The sequence below is a fragment of the Raphanus sativus genome, chromosome 2 (genome assembly GCF_000801105.2).
Source record: "Raphanus sativus cultivar WK10039 chromosome 2, ASM80110v3, whole genome shotgun sequence".
NCBI lineage: Eukaryota > Viridiplantae > Streptophyta > Magnoliopsida > Brassicales > Brassicaceae > Raphanus > Raphanus sativus.
In genome coordinates, this window is record NC_079512.1 from 4,204,592 (window position 1) to 4,222,629 (window position 18,038).

General features: G+C 34.1%; 4 protein-coding genes across 4 annotated transcripts; 3 read left to right on the forward strand and 1 right to left on the reverse strand.

Moving 5' to 3' along the window:
- The first annotated feature begins 3,267 nt into the window (after positions 1-3,267).
- LOC108841232 (ethylene-responsive transcription factor ERF021-like) lies at positions 3,268-4,192 on the forward strand. The gene has a single exon (XM_018614012.2). The coding sequence runs from the start codon at positions 3,307-3,309 to the stop codon at positions 3,856-3,858; it is 552 nt and encodes a 183-aa protein (XP_018469514.1). The 5' UTR covers positions 3,268-3,306; the 3' UTR covers positions 3,859-4,192.
- Positions 4,193-6,107: 1,915 nt separating this feature from the next.
- On the forward strand, positions 6,108-6,861 carry LOC108841278 (ethylene-responsive transcription factor ERF020-like). Its single transcript, XM_018614048.2, has one exon. It carries the CDS (start codon positions 6,315-6,317, stop codon positions 6,756-6,758), a length of 444 nt encoding a protein of 147 aa, XP_018469550.1. The 5' UTR covers positions 6,108-6,314; the 3' UTR covers positions 6,759-6,861.
- Positions 6,862-8,350: 1,489 nt separating this feature from the next.
- On the forward strand, positions 8,351-12,433 carry LOC108840314 (probable serine/threonine-protein kinase At1g09600). Its single transcript, XM_056992182.1, has 8 exons — positions 8,351-8,907; positions 9,052-9,336; positions 9,632-9,949; positions 10,340-10,496; positions 11,202-11,278; positions 11,365-11,465; positions 11,541-11,916; positions 11,988-12,433. Exons 1-8 carry the CDS (start codon positions 8,455-8,457, stop codon positions 12,180-12,182), a joined length of 1,962 nt encoding a protein of 653 aa, XP_056848162.1. The 5' UTR covers positions 8,351-8,454; the 3' UTR covers positions 12,183-12,433.
- A 1,983-nt stretch (positions 12,434-14,416) lies between these two features.
- Positions 14,417-17,514, reverse strand: LOC108840568 (agamous-like MADS-box protein AGL12). The gene is made up of 7 exons (XM_018613406.2): positions 17,178-17,514; positions 16,975-17,080; positions 15,459-15,520; positions 15,240-15,339; positions 15,074-15,115; positions 14,901-14,942; positions 14,417-14,783 (listed from the first exon to the last, which is right to left on the reverse strand). Exons 1-7 carry the CDS (start codon positions 17,357-17,359, stop codon positions 14,682-14,684), a joined length of 636 nt encoding a protein of 211 aa, XP_018468908.1. The 5' UTR covers positions 17,360-17,514; the 3' UTR covers positions 14,417-14,681.
- Between the last annotated feature and the right edge of the window lie 524 nt (positions 17,515-18,038).

Consider the following 18,038-nt stretch of genomic DNA (forward strand, 5'->3'; position numbering starts at 1 on the left):
TAGTCATGGGCAAGTTCTCAATGTTGGGGGAAGCAGCCCATATGATAAAGGAGTCAAACGATTCTCACGCCGACATTATGGTCAAAGGAGCTCAGATCACAAGTCATAACTTCTGGCCTTCTTTCGGACAAAAGGAGTGTACTTATGTTTTTGGATTAAACTAATAATTTTGACCAAAAAAAAAGAAGGATTAAACTAATAATTAGGACTAATTACGTACACCCGAAAATAGGAATCCAGCTGCAACTCACCAGCATTTGTATTAATAAGACACCAAAATAGGAATCCAGCTGCAATTCACCACCACTTCTTTCACATTCACGCACACACTCATCTCTCTTTCCCTCCATGTTCATCACCAATAGGAGAAGGCCCAATTAACATCTTGTATTGTTGAGAATGAACCACACTTTTATCTTAATTTAGTTCAACTTAATTAGCACCTTGATAATATCTCTTAACACTAGTTATTTGAATATTAATGTATATGCTTAATGAATCACGCATTGGTTTATGCACACATCATTGTAGCTTTTACTAGGGAATGTTTTTTGGGTTGTTTTGTAAACGCGTAAGACCCATGTGTTAGTGCTTACACTGAAGAAACCCAAATTACAAAATACTACTCCCTCTGTTTTATAATAAGTGTCACTCTGAACTCATTTTCTTGTTATACAAAGAGTGTCACTTTGCAATTCCAATGTAAATTATACTAACTTTCAGCTGAAAATTAATTGCAAACTGTATTGATTTTATAAATAATTTTATTTATCTAAAATACTATTGGTCAAAGAGGTATAATTAATTACAACTTACATATATTTCAACACTTTCTTAATCTGTGTGAAAAATGTCACAACGACACTCTTTAAGAAACGGAGGGAGTAGTAACAAACAACAAGAGGCAAAAAGAAGAGATTTGTATTCTTTTTTTTTCGTCTCATTCTTACTCTTACGTACGTTGAGTTAGAAGTACGAATGATTTTGTATATTACATGCTTGTCATGTCAGAAAATATGACAAATGAAGGCGGTGGTCTAAAAGAAACTTTTTTGTTTTCTTCTGGTTGTAACTTTCTAAAACTCACAGACACACATGTACCTTTACAAAGTTGGAAGTAAATTTTTTTCTTTTTGATAAAGATCAAAGTCACACATGTCTCAACAGCATTAGTTCTAACCTTTTTATATACAGATTTATCTGTTTCTGTCTCCGTTCATATTAACTTTTTATCTGCTGTCTTTCCCGACAAAGAAAACAAAAACATTTCTCCTTTTTCAAGCCAAGACCATTCTCTCCAACGCTCTTGTAAAGCAAATAGATATTTCACTTTATTATATACTTCCTCTATTCATAATAAATATCATTCTAACTTTTTTACACAAAAAATCACTTTACAATTCCAATATAAATTATATTTTCTTTTATTTGAAAATTAATTGTAAACTACATTTATTTTATAAATAATTTTATTTATCTCAAATGCTATTGGTTAGAAATGTATAATTAATAATAATTTATATATATCTCTGTTACTTTTTAATATGTGTGAAAAATATTAAAATAACACTTATTAGAAACGGAAGAATAAGATTTGTGATTTTTTTATTGTATACATTTGTGATTAAACATTAACCCTTATTCCCTCCGTTCCTAAAACTAAGATTTTCTAGAGTTTTCACGTTTATTAGGACTATAATAATATTTGCCAATTTTAGTTTATTATTTATGTTTTATACAATTTCCCATAACTATCTACCAATAAAATTTAATCAATTCAAATATTCACAATTAATGAACCTTAAAAGTATAGAAAAATATCTTAAAAATATAGAAAATCTATCTTTGTAGAACAAAAATAAAATCCAGAAAATCCTACTTTGAGGAACGGAGGGAGTATTAAACAAGGAAACAGAAGTCCTAAACTTTTGCAAACCATAAAGTAAACACCAATTCGTTACAAAAAACATAAAGTGTCAAGTTAGATGTTAAATGGTTAGAACGACGTAAATTTGATTTTTGATCATAGATGGTTAGGCAATAACTCTTATGTTTTTCCAGTCTGAACTTTTTTTAAACAACGATAGAACTTTCAATAGATAAAAGTGGTTTCAGTACAAGATAGGAGAGCTAACCGACATGGCAGCTTTAGCTAGTGAATCCGCAGCCATATTGTTCTCTCGTCAAATAAAATAAAATGCGGACATAAGTAATAAACAATTAGTCTCAACAATATTCAGTTTTGGGAACTTATATTTTCATAAAACTCTACGAGATAATGTTCTATATATACAATTAATCTCGACAATATTCTAGTTTATGATTCAATTCGCACCAAAACGGCCAGACGAATTAGGTCATGCAGACATGCCGGTTTAAGATCGTTGGAGCCTTTTTTATGGGTTGAATCAATTTCAATTCGGTTGGACAGCTTGTATTCCGGCTTGATACCATATTAAGTCATATGAGTTTCCAACTTAAAATCAATTAGCAATAAGTGAATCGACCCAAATCTCTTATATTGATCCAAAACTTGTCCCATCAAAATTTCCTGATATGGGGACTGCTATTCTTATAGACCGAACTGATACACATGGTTCTCGTTATGAAATCTATTGGATACAAACACTATTTCTGAATCAAATCTAAACCGATTAATTTTGAGTCGGTTTTAGTTTGGGTATTAGGATCTAGTTTTAGGCCGATTTTGTAATTATTTATTACCACACAAAAATACTAATGTTTATTTTTGTAAATGACTTGGAAGAGTTTGATCCAATTATCTTTGACATGTGTCTGAGGTATCCACTTTTTCCACCAACCGTTAGCATCAAAAAGTTATAGAATAGATCATCAGAGGGTCCACATGTGATACAAGAAAACCGCGTCTACTATAGCAAAATCCAAATTCATCCACTCTCTGTTTCTCTCTGCTCATCTCTACTAGTCCCATTTCTTCACTACACTTCTTTAAAATTTTTAAACAAAATCCAGATTCTGCCTCCTTCCTTTAGATACTCCTTATTTTAATCACATAATACTATTTTAGTGAATCTACAGTTCTCCATTGAGATATAACACTTGTTAAACCCACAAACAACCTGTGAAGTTTCCTGGAAGCTACACTTTTAAACCTTTGAGATATTATTAAACGTGTAAATGCTTTTATGTGCTGTTTAAGATACTAATCCACACTTATAAATAACTGCTGGCAATTGTTAACATTCCAACATCAGAATCCAAGCAGACAAAATACAAAACTAGCAACCATTTTGTGAAAAACCTTACTTATCTGTGTGTTTGTTCATGTCTGGTTATAGTAATTCCACTAACAATGAGCGAAGTGATGGACAAGCTGGTATACCCTCTGCCTACAGAGGAGTCCGGAAGAGAAAATGGGGAAAATGGGTGTCTGAAATCCGTGAACCAGGGACCAAGAACCGTATCTGGCTAGGAAGTTTCGAGACCCCTGAAATGGCTGCAACCGCCTATGACGTGGCAGCATTCCATTTCAGGGGACGAGAGGCTCGTCTCAACTTCCCTGAGCTCGTCAGCAGCCTGCCACGTCCTGTAGACTCTAGCTCAGACAGCATTCGCATGGCAGCTCATGAAGCAGCACTCTGCCTCAGAACCGAACCAGTAGAGTCAGCTATGCAAGTGGACACAACAAGCTCATTAAATGAAGGTCCAACGATGGTCAGACTCTCCCCCGGAGAAATCCAAGCGATCAACGAGTCAACTCTTGGATCTCCTACCATGCTGATGCATTCAACATATGATTCAATGGGGTTTGCCAATGATGTGGGGATGAATGTTTGGGATACATACCAGATGGACTACTCTCTTTGGGACCTTTAATCCCAATCTCATGAAGAGTTTCTACATCTTAACAATACTAGGTCAATACCAGGTTAAGTCATAATGGCCTAAAATGCTTAATTATTAGGGTTAGTTTCCAGAGTCTAGCACAAGGGTTGCTGATTCTGACGTTATAGCAAGGAATAAACCTCATCTGAGTTTTGGAGGGAAGGGGCACACTTGTATTCTTCTAAAGGAACAGAAGAGCTTGATGGGTCCCAGGCATGATCTCTCCACCAATATTTTGAAATTTATTTGTGACTAGTATAGATACACATAGCTTCTATTTCATAAGCTGTGATAGAGATTGTGAGGTTTGACTTATTTTTTATTATTTTCCCCAATTGTTTGTTAACCTATATGCTTATGTAATTCGATATGAATTGTCTTTCAGTAACTTTGATTTAATTTGGTATTATGTTGTAGGTCTTCTATTTTCTGAAACCAAAGCTGACTCTACTGGTTCATAACCAAACTCAAAATATTATTAAGTGAAACTGAAATGAGTTCATATCCAAAATGAATCTTGGATAGAGACTACAAGAAAACAATTTGTTTCTTAAGGTTGATTTTATCGGAAATATGTTGTAATAAGCAATTTCCGACGAATTTTCAATGAAAATAGTCGTCGATTTTATTAAGTTTTCAGACGAAATTCTAGCGAACAGATTTTCGACGAAATTCTATCGGACAAATATTTTGACGAAATTCAGAGGAATACTATCGGTCAAAAAATTATTTTTAAATATTAAATATTTTAATTTATCTTTTGTCTATAGATTTGTATGAGTTAAAAATATTATTTTTATATTCCTTTCTGTAATTTTTAATTAATCCACACTTTTTTTTTCTGTTTGATTCTCAAAAAAATATGTTATAAAAAATCTCACTGAAGTATATTTATATATTTAAGAGAATAACTAACCTAAATGTAAAATAAAAAATATCGATATATTAATATAATTAGAGAAACAAGGAGATGTGATCTAATATATTCAAATGGTAAATAAACCGATTAAATGTTACATATACAAAATCACATGTCTAATCCAAAAAATAATAATATTAATATAAAACTTAAATATAATTATTTAAATTGAAAGTAAAAAACAGTTATTATAATATATATTTTAAAATATATTTATATTTGTGTATGAGCACGGAAAAATCACCTAGTATTAACAATATAACAATTAATAGTTTATAAATGTTGTCATGGAGTTTATATAAAAATTCGTAAAATTTCAAGACATTATTTTTATCCACATGTTGTTCATGCAATAATCATAATTATTTTTTCCTGATTTTAAACATCTCAATATATTTTTGCCAAAAAAATATCTCAATATATATACTCAATATGATGGACCTGCTTAGCATAATATTGGGGAAAATGTTTTGTATGTGGCATGAACGCGAACTCGACTACGAAAAAGAAGAAAGGGTCTTTGTAGATAGTGAAGATAGGATTTGATTGCATTCAAAATGGGTTGCTCCAAAGAGCGAGATTCCGTGCGTGAGGAATCTTTGCAGTTCGTGTTTAATTTGTGTACGAATAAGTAAGATCAACCACAAAAACCCGTCCATATCTATATCCTTTTGTTCGTTCAGTGTGCAGAACGTGACACAGACGAAAAAAAAACCCAACTCTCTGTGTTTTAGTCAAACTCAGAAGGATTATGAAAGAAAGGCTCACCATATAAAAGACTATATGATGAACGTCATCCGTGATGAATGGTAACACAACCCCAAAATAAAAAGAAATAGAGGCAAGTCTCATGTGTTTTCACCACGTGCTGTCGTGATATACATGTAGGTCATCAGCCGTAATATCAGTCTTTCGTTACGTGCATGTTACACCTAGTACTGTTTGCTGCGAATATATTTGGTTTTGATATGATCATGTAAAATGGTAAAATCAATTCATGATTCTGACAAGCAGAAAGTGTAATTCAAAGAGATAATTCATTCACACATCGATCTAAGCGCTAAATATATTTATGATGAATTTCGCGCCAATTTTTGTCACAGTTTTATTAAGGTTTTCTTCCCTTTATTATTACTTTTAATATATTAAACTATAGTTGATCTCGCAGTTTTAGACCGGCTACTAGAATCAATCAATCACGCATTATCTCGAATGATCCATCTTTATCCACTTCTTATGTTGAAATTTCAAATGTTTATCAAACTAGCTATATTAATTGATATAAACTTAAAAATGTTGAGAAACGCCCATAGCATCGGACCATAGTTGGAAAGAAAACATCAACTGTGTCAGCCACATGTCAATATCACATATGATTCATTCAAAAAAAAAAAATCACATATCTCCCTGGTCGTACCTTTGGCTATTATTAGTTTCCCCTCTAACCAATAATAATAATATGATATAACTTTCTTCCCCTCCAACGTATATAAATTCAACACTTTCTCTTGACATCATCAACTCAAAAATGGATTCGAGAGACGCTGGAGAAACTCATCAGGCCAAGTACAAAGGTATCCGTCGACGGAAATGGGGAAAATGGGTGTCGGAGATTAGGGTTCCGGGAACTCGTGAACGCCTCTGGTTAGGCTCTTTCTCCACCGCTGAAGGCGCCGCCGTAGCCCACGACGTCGCTTTTTTCTGCTTGCACCGACCATCTTCCCTGGACGAAGAAGTTTTTAACTTCCCTCACTTGCTCCAACCTTCCCTCGCATCTTACACGTCTCCTAAGTCCATCCAAAAAGCTGCCTCTGACGCCGGTATGGCCATCGACGCTGGATTCGCCGCTAACAAAGACGGTGTGTATGGTGGCGGCGAATATAGATCGTCAACGGCGAACATGGCGGAATACAGCGAAAGGGAAACGTTGAGCATCTCCGTGTATGATTATCTAGATGACGATCGTATTTAAGCACCTTATGTTAGCAATTAATGTCGGATGTGAATAGAATTTTTTTTTTTACTTCCAAATTATTTCGCAACGTGAATTTTGATAATCGCATGTTTTTTTTTTTCATGATGTAGTTTTCATCAATAAAGACGAATTCTTTTATGCATGAACACGGTTGATTCATAATGCCCGTTATTAGTTTATTTGGTAATGTGCAAATTTGAATTCAGGTTTCTCTGTATTGAATGGGAGATCCAAGATATTAAAGCCAACAGGCTCCATACTCATGGAGTCGAGATTAGATGATAAAACTTTAGGTTGTGAACCCATTATTAATAACCCGGGTTTATTAATTCTTTCATGTCAACCGGGCTTCGTAGCCTGGTGGTAATGGAACCTCGGCTGAGGTGCCCGCCACCCAGCTTCGAAACCCGGCCACAGCGATTTAACATCCTTACTGCTGGGGCGCTGGACCCCTTCGGGAGATATTTGGGAAAGTGGCTGCCCAGACACCAGAGATATCAAAAATTCTTTCATGTCATTTGTTTACTAAAAAAATTAGAACAGTAAATGGTAAACATAAGAGAGAATAAATAGGATAAGATGAATAAGATTATAGATCTGATATCATTAAGCATGATAATTATGTCATATGTGATCCAACACTTTCATTTTATTCATATTTATATTCTAGTATCTATCATATTTTTTTTTTGTAAATAGTATCTATCATATCTTATTTAGTATATATAAATAATTTTGGTTCTAGAATTTTTTTTCTTATAACTAAGTTGTTTGAAAATGAAGATATAAATGTATTATTCTTGGAAATATTTAAACATGGGTTAATAAATAAATATTTAAGTCCTCCACTATAGTAAATCATAACATGCCTTAAATCATTAAAATTCAAAAATTTCCAATTTTTATATTGAATGTGGCAACTTAGATATTGTTAGTGAATCGAGATTCTCGTAATCATTTTTACTATTTTTTTTATATATATATATATATATATATATATGCAATTTATTACGAAACCCATACTAAATAAAAAAAATAATAGTCTGATCAGATTTGAAACTCATGTCCTACCTTTGACCACATAAAATTATAGCTCCAAATATTTGAAAAGTTTTAAACTAAGATTCTGAAATGTCTGGTATGAAATATCTAAATTGCAAGATCTAATATTAATAATGATGTCATTCTAGTACTTGAAAGGCTGAAATCCAAAACACTTGTATACGCAAATCCAAAGTTTAGAACAAATCACGACAAAAGATTATGATTGTTTTCTGTTTGCCTTGTCTAAGTAATAAGGCAGACGGCAGCCATACAGCGATATTTCATAGGACTTGCTCATGTTATATTCTGGTTGACACTTGACACCGGAGAACAAGGCGACGAAAAATGTGATTTGACACGGCAGGAATAGTTGTCGGGCTTTGCAAATGAAAATGGGCCCATTGGACAAAATTAATGAGATTCAGGGACAACATGACGTGTCAGGCTATTGAGTTGACAAAAATGACATACAGTAGAGTGGAATGCACGTTCCACTTTTCTGTCACAACAAAACGTGAGAGAGACAACAGGAAAAAGAGTTTTGGTCGCCGACGATTAGAGAAGTAGACAAAGAAAAATCGGCAAAACTAACTTTGTTTTTTGTTTCCTTAACTTCGGATCATCAGTTTGAATGATTGTTTGTTTGTAAATGGGTTGCATTTGCGCCACCGCGCGTTCTCAGAACGCCGCCGTCGCCAACAATGAGTTACTGGATTCAAGCAATTCCATCATGCATCTTACCCCTCACATTCCGTCTTCCACGTCCTCTTTATCCAAAAAGGAAGGATCTTTCAGACGTCGGACCTCTGCAGCTTCCATCACCGTCGTGCCTTATGATTATCCAGTGGTGCGTCGTCCCTCCACTTCATCTGATCGGAGAAGCATCAAGAAGGAGATCACTGTTGGAGATCCGACTAGGAACCCCACTAGAAGAGTCACGGCTATGCCCGTAGTGCAGCCTATGCAGCAGCCAGGACGTTTGACCGGAAACAAGACGGACACCACTAGCGGAGAATGGCCTTCTTGGTTGGCTTCTGTTGCTGGAGAAGCTATCAAAGGATGGGTTCCTCGCTGTGCAGATTCTTATGAGAAGTTAGACAAAGTAAGTTTATCAGAGTTATCATAAAAAAAAAAAAAAGTTTATCATTTTTCCTGGTTCCTTGTAATGCAAGAAATGATATTTTTGGCTATTTGAATCTCTTCTTGTGACCTAAAACAGCAGTTTATGTTGTGTATATTGTTATAGATCGGACAGGGGACTTACAGCAGCGTGTATAAAGCCAGAGACCTTGAAACGGGAAAGATTGTGGCCATGAAGAAAGTCCGGTTTGTGAATATGGACCCAGAGAGTGTCCGGTTTATGGCTAGGGAGATTCTCATTCTTCGTAAGCTTGATCACCCTAATGTTATGAAGCTTGAAGGTCTAGTCACCTCTAGACTCTCAAGTAGTCTCTACCTTGTTTTTGAGTACATGGAACACGATCTAGCAGGTCTAGCCGCAACTCCTGGAATCAAATTCTCAGAATCTCAGGTATATCACATACTTTGTTTTGCTATAGACTTGAAAGTTTTGAACATTCAAGTAAGAAAAGAATACTAAGATTACTAGAGATCAATGGGTTATGAACCTTAATCTATAAAGAATGTGTAAGAATATAAATTCTCACATAGAGAGTTTCAATTGGACTTGGTTCAAAAAAAAGTTTTAATGGGACATTAGTAATATACAAAAGATTTGGGTCAATGCTCTTACCATCAATTAGTTCTAAATTGGAAATATATGAAACTTAACATAAAGTGTTACTTAAGTCTTACTTTGTTTTCAGATCAAGTGCTACATGCAACAGCTGTTTCGTGGTCTTGAACATTGCCACAGACGAGGTATCCTCCACCGTGATATCAAAGGATCTAATCTCTTGATAAATAATGAAGGTGTTTTGAAGATTGGTGACTTCGGACTGGCAAATTTTTACCGCGGTGATGGATATATGCAGCTGACAAGCCGCGTTGTAACCTTATGGTACAGAGCCCCTGAGCTGTTGCTTGGTGCCACTCAGTATGGACCAGCCATAGACCTGTGGAGTGCCGGCTGCATTCTCGCTGAGCTCTTTGCTGGAAAGCCTATTATGCCAGGACGCACAGAAGTATAATCCAACTCTCTAAAATATGCTTTAGCTCCTTAAAGAACGTTATTTTATTGACTAGGAGGTTTTGGACTCGTAAGCCCTAGTATGTAAAGCAGACCTCTCATAACTTTGAACCTTTGACCGCTTAGATCCCTTTAGGAACATAATTATTTTTTAAAGAATGTTAAATTTATTGGAACAGATTTTTTTTGTTCTTTTTCTTTTACAATGAATGTGACTTTGGTACTTAGAGTTTAGATTTAGCTAAAATGTTGCTCTATTGGAAAACTATTTTAAGCTTATCTAGGAACATATTTTTAGCACTGACTATAATCCAGAACACTCTCTATTCAGATTTATTCAGAGCGTCTATATTAATTGTAGATACTTATCTTCATTGCTTCTCAGGTGGAGCAGATGCACAAGATCTTTAAGCTATGTGGTTCACCCTCAGAAGATTACTGGAGAAGAGCAACTCTGCCACTTGCAACAATCTTTAAACCGAGTCACCCTTACAAACCTGTTCTTTCTGAAACCTTTAGTCATTTACCTGCATCAGCTATGAGCCTCATCACTGGACTGAGGCATTCTAAGGGAGAGGTTTACTGATCACTGGACTGAGATTCTTGAGGTAATATCTCATGCAGGAAGAGACCGAACAGAAGTGTTTATCATTCGATATGCATTTCAAACGTTAGCACACAGTATTTGGAGAGAACGAAATGCTCGAAAGCATGGGGAGAAGCCTATTGATGAGAAGACATTTTCAAAGTTGGTAGACAAGATGATCCGTCTAAAGCTCCTACTTGTAAAGGGTACAGGCAAGAAATATTTGGAAGATGCTTTGATAAAATGGATGGCTACAAGGCTATGAACCGGTGGGATATCTTGAAGAGATTTTTTGGAAGTGATTTTGCAATAACAGTGTGCAGGGGAAGTAATTCTTTGTTTTATCTCTGTCCCCTAGCTATGAGTTTCTTACTCTTTTTCCCCCATTAGAGTTTTGTCCCAATAGGGTTTTCTCTAATGAGGGTTTTAATGAGGAGAACCTCATAGCATTTCCAAATTGACTTGTTTCACATGGTCAGTTTGAGGGGGGTTTGGAGAGTGAAGTGGGTGTTGAAAGGGATTAGCTTCTTGAGTAGAGCTTGTTTTAGATTTAAAGTCTTTTTGGGGTTTGCTTTGTTTTTTTTCAAACTTGCTGCACTAGTTGTAAAAAAGGTTTTGATTGAATAAATTTTACATTCATTCAAAAAAAAAAAAAAAAAAGCTATGAGCCTCATCAATAAGCTACTGGCTATAGAACCTGAGAAACGTGGATCATCTGTTTCTTCCTTGAGGAGCCAAGTAATCTATTGATCCTTAACCAAACGAGCATGTTTCTTTAACAAGTTATTATATTCATTCTAGTGATCAGTTTTTATTCTCTTCAGTTCTTCACAACAGAGCCACTTCCTGCTAATCCATCAAGCTTGCCTAGATACCCACCAAGCAAGGAACTTGACGCTAAGCTTCGCAACGAAGAAGCAAGAAAGTAATGCATCTTTTGATCCACTGTTCCTTCCCTCTTTAGGGTTTAGGGTTTTACTCATGAATCTTTTTGTGGCAGACTAAAGGTAGAGGATAACAAGAGAAGAGGGGGAGAGACAGTGACAAGAGGAAGAACAAAAGATGCTAAAAGTACTCAGACACCTGAGTTTATGGCCGCAGGGAAGTCTAAGGTCACATGCATCAGCCATAAGTTTAAAACAGATGAGGAAGGTGGCACCGGGTTTAGGATAGAACCACCAAGAAGAGGGATCCAGCAGAATGGTTACGGTCATGCTTCTTCAATGGTTCATCCAAGTGTTGCAAATACAGAATGGAACAGAGGTGGTGGGAGCATCAAAAGGCAGACCAATGCAGAGCTGAAGTCTAGGATATCTCAAACAGGAGCTTCGTCTGGTGATTCTTGTAGGAGAGTTTCAAATAGAGATTACTCAACCGTACGTCTCTTTCTTTCTTGTTTAACCCACTTTAGTTATGTTGTGTACCTTAACCTTTTCGTGTGTGCCAGGGAAACGGACCAAGAAAAAACAGAATCCATTACTCAGGACCATTGTTGCCTCCTGGTGGAAATCTTGAAGAAATGCTCAAAGAGCACGAGAGGCAGATCCAACAAGCTGTCCGCAAAGCCCGTGTCGAAAAGTCTGCATCTAATAAAACAAGGCAACAGCAGCAGCAGCGTTACACAGGAAGAGATGCTCGGTAGCTAAAAAGAGAGAGAGAGAAAACAAGAAGAAAGTTTAAACAACGTAGCACATGTTCTGAGGTTTCCATCAAGCCATAGAAAACTCATTAGCGTTTTTGTTTTGCTCCTTCTGTGCGTGATGCGAGGGATTGATGCAATGTATAGTCCAAATTGTGTTTCTTATGCCAACGAGATTGACCACACTATAATGTCAAACTTCATTTTGTACATTCAAAAAAGGTCTCATACTGAGTGGAGAGTTAAGCAAACATGTATTTGTAAGCAAACAAAAACTACTCCAAATATTATTCAAATCTCTTAGGATCTTATATTTATTTTTATTTTACAAAGTAAATCAATTTATAAAAAATAAAGTACCACAATTGTAATTCAATGCATAGTTAAACATAATGTCAAAATCAAATACAACTAGCATTTTTTTTGCCAAATCAGTCAAGTGTTCTAAAAACCGATCTATGTTGCTGGTTACGAGGCGGTGACATGAAATGGTTACACGCCTAAGTTTTATTGAAGATGTACGCATAGATGACAGTTGAGAGATCTGTTGGTGATTTTATTTTAGAGAATTATACTCGTTGATAAAGATAATGAATAGTAGTTGCTTATCATTGTAATTTTATATAAGAATTGTGGATGGTATATAGTAGTTGTAGGCTGCAGTCTTTTCTAGTAAATAAGTTCTAGGCGTGGTTCCAGATATATAAGACACAAACTCTATTAATAATTCTGTTTGTTATTTAATCTATACTTATACATACTCGCACATGCACACACTTGCATAAAAACATGTAGACTTGCCATGAATCTGTTTTTACAGAAGCGAGCAAAATGATTTGGCATCCATTGGTGTGACTCTTTGGTTAGTTTTTCTTGATTCGACAAGGCTTTAGTAACAAGCTGATTAACTTAACAACTCTCTGGCCGTTTTTTATTTAACCTCCATTCCTTTAGAAACTCTTTACAGGTTCTTATAAAAGCAATCAGATGTCAAATTGAGTTTCTCTACCACAAAATATTAATATTTTAATATGTTTGACTATGGAAAATCAAACCAATCCTCACATGACATCTGGAAATATGAGATTCTAAATGTTTCTCAAATCAGAACTTATATTTATGTCTCTCTGATATTTTTTTACCTTTTTTTTAGATATTAAGAGAGAACTCTTTGTTAGAGTTGCTTTAATTTAGATATGTAAAACAATTTTATTATATAACTAATTTTGATTTACTTTAGATAAGTTGATCAATCATAAATGAACACATGTTTAGGTAGTATTTTAACGGATTCAAAAAAGCTTTCAAAACAAATACAATATCTATTTCATTTTTTCTATTTTTTTTTATTTCTGATTGATTATGTTATTACAACGATGAGAATATTACATAGAGAATATTACATAGACGATAATTATTCTACTTTCTTCTATTTTTATTGTCTTAATACTATAAAACTTATTTGGAAATGGCTGTTGGATGTGCTCTAAGACAATGGGATGCTTATTGCATTCCGAGTATTCTAGCTCAATAAACCGACGGTAGATGCTGGGACGAAGTGAACCAAACTTGTTCTTCCGTTCTTCCAAGTCTAGCCACTACAAATTTCCTACCACCAAGATTAAAAAGTCTCTACATTACCAAAAACCAACAAAGTTATGATTACATTTTAGCTTCTCGCTTGATTTTTTTTTTTTTTGTATTTTGTATTAAAATGTGCTGATTGTTGTATTGTTGAACCAATATATCGCCGAACTGTTGGGCTTTGAATTGTTTAGACAGTTGTTGCTTCCCGTTCCACTGAAAAACAAGCTTCGAGCCACCAGACTTTAAATTGTCAAAATTCTCAATTAATTTTTCAAAGTCAGACAAGACACATTATGTCGAAGAAGCGAGCAGAAAAAGCAACAAATAAGGCTCTTCTAACTCAAATTGATGGTTGTATGTGTATGCTTTAGCATCTTGAATCTTGATCTAATAATTTGGAGGTTACTTTAAATGTTTGATTTATCAGATTGTGTGATGAAAGAAAATTAACGTGAGAGCCAGTAATTGGTAATTACATCGTATGATTAGTCACTATTGAAGTTTCTACATCTATACATTTGTTTCAGGTTTCATGCCAAAATCAGTTTTTGGAATCCAGTCAGATCAATTTCAATTTTGTGTTGAAATACTAGTTTCCTTCTTATCCATCTTCAGTGTTACAAGTTTAGTAGATAACAATGTAAATACACTGAAAAGAGGCTAGGTATCCCCATTAAACCCAAACCATAAAATCCATAAATTCCAAACATAGATAGAAAGAGTTTAAGTACACACCACACTTTTAGTTGCTCACACCAACAAATTAAAAACAAGAGGCAAAAATCACAAATAGATTTTCAACAGCCTAACAAAGTTCCACAGGCTTATTATAATTATGTGTGATTTAACAACACTAATTATACTCACCCAGATTTATTTGAATACGTAAGACATAGACTTCAAATATCCTATGGTCTAGAACTGAAATAATTCACTTGGCATAGTTAGCGGATAAGAATAGTTAGTATCCACAGTTGTGAAGTTAGCATCTAATATGCTATTGTTGTTCTCCTCTATCTGCATTATTTCACCAACACAACAACAAAGCAAATCATTAGGGCAAAGCAGTCAAAACATAATCGGAATAAGATATACATTTGGATATATATAGTTCTGCTATAGTAAAATTGTTACCTTCTCGAGAAGATACTTGTTGGCATTTTTGAGGACTCCTTCCTTCACACACCCAAAATTAACCGTTAACCGATGTTAAATTTAACGTTCTATGTTCGGTTCGTATAAACCAAAATCCTGATTCATACCAGTTGGTATAAAGCTGAATATACAGTGATGTTATATGTGCTTACCTTGTTCCTCAAGGACTGAATTTCTTGAAGCATAATCTCCATCTGCAATTTTACATATAAACTTTTTTTTATATTAACAGAAACATATAACGTTTATAGTCATCAGTATTTATATATTCAATCTTTGATTATACATCTATCTTTATGTGCTTTAATGCATGTATACCTTAGCCGAGCGGATCTGAGAAATCCAATACTCAAGATGCTTCTCAAGAAGAAGAAGTTCTTCAAGATTCATCGTCCCATCTCCTCCTCCAAACATATACCTGAATCCATTATATTATACATACTCGTGTATAAATTTCGGGTGACCACAAAATAAATTTCTAATCCAATATAAGCAACTTAGTAAGGAAATAATGTGTAAACAGTTAATAATATATACCTTATTCCTTTCTGAAGCATCTCAATCTCTCTCTTAAGCACATTGACCTCATCTTTCGGTTCCTAGAGATAAATCAACGTTCGTTCAGTTTTTCTGTTATTTATAAGTAATTTTTTTTTTTTTTTTTGGTGAACATGTTAAAAATCCACGGCTTATTAAAAAAAGTGTATCAATCTTAGACAAGAACAGACTCCACAGTAGATAAAGAGCTGTTCGGTCAGAAGATTGAATTGAATTGATTTATAAGTAATTTATCAAACCGGTGTAGACAAATTGAAGATGTACCAAATAGTGTCATGTCCATACATATACACATACATGTTTGTTTTTACCAATATATACATGTATTTATTCAACAAACTAATACATATATGCATCAACAAATTAGGAAAAAATTAACACTAGTTCCGAGCGTGTCAATGACAACAGTTTAGGGCTATCGCTTTTATATATACAGGGCAACTTTTATAGAAAGGTTATGCTGATTTATAAACTAATAATAATTTGTTCTAAATAAAAATAAATTAGTGATAAAGATAAAGATACATACATACACATACACACACATATTTTTACCAAAATAAGACGCATGAATATATTTTAAGTGTGATATATATGGGTATTATTATCTCTAAAGCATCTTTTACTTTAACGCTAATTAATCTGACTTGTTTAATTTAGTTTACCAAAAAAAATTAAAACTTGTGCATGTTCTCAGTGATGAAGAACTATACTCCCTCTGTTTTAATTTACTTGGTGTTTTAATTTTTTTTTCTTTCCATAATAAATGATGTTTTCTTTATTTTATAAATATTTAATGTTATTTAACATTTATACCAAAACAAAATATTTAATGTTGTTTGAGATTTGTTACCAACTACAAAAATATAACATTTTTATTGAATTAGTTTTATTTAATGATGTTTTTTATTCAACCAAAATAAATTTTATAAAATTTGTACTTTCTTAGTCTAACACCAAGTATAATGAAACAAAGGGAGTAGAAAACATTTTACAATTAAAAAAAACTTCTTTTGTTTTTCATTTATACTTGTAGTGTAGAACGATCTGAGTATGTGAGCCTAGTTAGTTGTTCAGAAAAAGGTGCAATGAATGAATGTTGCTAAAAAAAAAAAAGAATGAATGTTAACTTCTTAACTATTAGTTTCAGGTAGAATCGGAATCAGGTGCCCTACCCAACTTAGAGACCATTTTATTTCAAATCAATCAACAACGTCCAATAAACTCACGCTTTGCATGTCAACACGTGTACCAGATAGCATAACAAAATAATATATTAATATGAGAATGGAGAACAAGAAAACTAATTAAATCAAAATAAAAGAAGTAATCAACAATTTCTAATGAGACATGGAGACTGTCTAGTTTTAATCAACCCCAAATGCCATAAAACCAAGCAGTTTCAACAATCAATCCCAAAAATCAAAGAAAAGAATTCAAGAAATAAATAAATAATAAACAAAGAATGAAAATTAAGGAGACGAGAGACGTATACAAGATTTGCGGGCTGAAGTTGTTCTTGAGCAGTAAAAATAGCAGAAGAAGAACCACGACCACCACCGGTACACTTCATGTACTTATCAATTATCCCGTCCATTGTTCTGATTTATAAAATCAGATTCGCATTACATAAGTTTCTATTTTAATTATATATAAACACAAAAACAAGTATGAATACTATGATATATATAATAATACCCTTTAGTTGCAAGCTCAAAGAGTTTTCCCTGAGGAGAGAAAATCACAACACCAATCTCTGCGTCGCAGAGCACAGAGAGCTCCTTGGCCTTCTTGAGAAGACCGGTTCTCCTCTTGCAGAAAGTTACTTGCCTGTGAACCGGGTTCTCGATCCTCTTCAGCTGAATCTTTCCACGAGCCATTTCGAAATGATGAATTAACGTTCAAATTTGTGTTTAAATTTGGATTTTGATTTGAGGTTAGAACGTGGATCAACCTCCCACTAGTTTGAACTAGCTTCGAGGTTCCCCACTTGCTGTTTGGTGTCTCTTTTTTCTTGGAAGAAACTGTAAAGTTATGACCAAACTCATGCCAGCTTCTTCTCTTTATATACAATCTCCATTATCAGATTCTCCCACACTAACTTTTCTGCTTCTTAAAGGACCTTTTTCTCCACACAAGCCTCCTTTTCTCTGATTTAAAATATATGTATGTGCTCATATATGTTATATGTTAAGTATGCATTCATACAAAGTATATAGCTTTACATGTGAGAGACCCATCTAAAGCATAGTTTGTTATATAATTTATGGGTTTGCATATTATACTGGCCTTTCTTTTCTAGCTTGTACAAATTTAATTTCTAGGTTACATTTGATTGACTAATCTAACATCAGATGTGACATGACATGCACTAACTGATACAAAACTTAACTCTGTTTGATACCAAAGTTAACTATATTTAACTTTCTAATAATCCAAATATTTTCTATTTTGAAAACGTTATTATCCAGTATGGTGAAAATGTCAAAATATAAAATTTCAACCTTGTGAGGTAAAAGAATGGGTTTCGATTGGTGACCAATAGATGAATGAAAAATA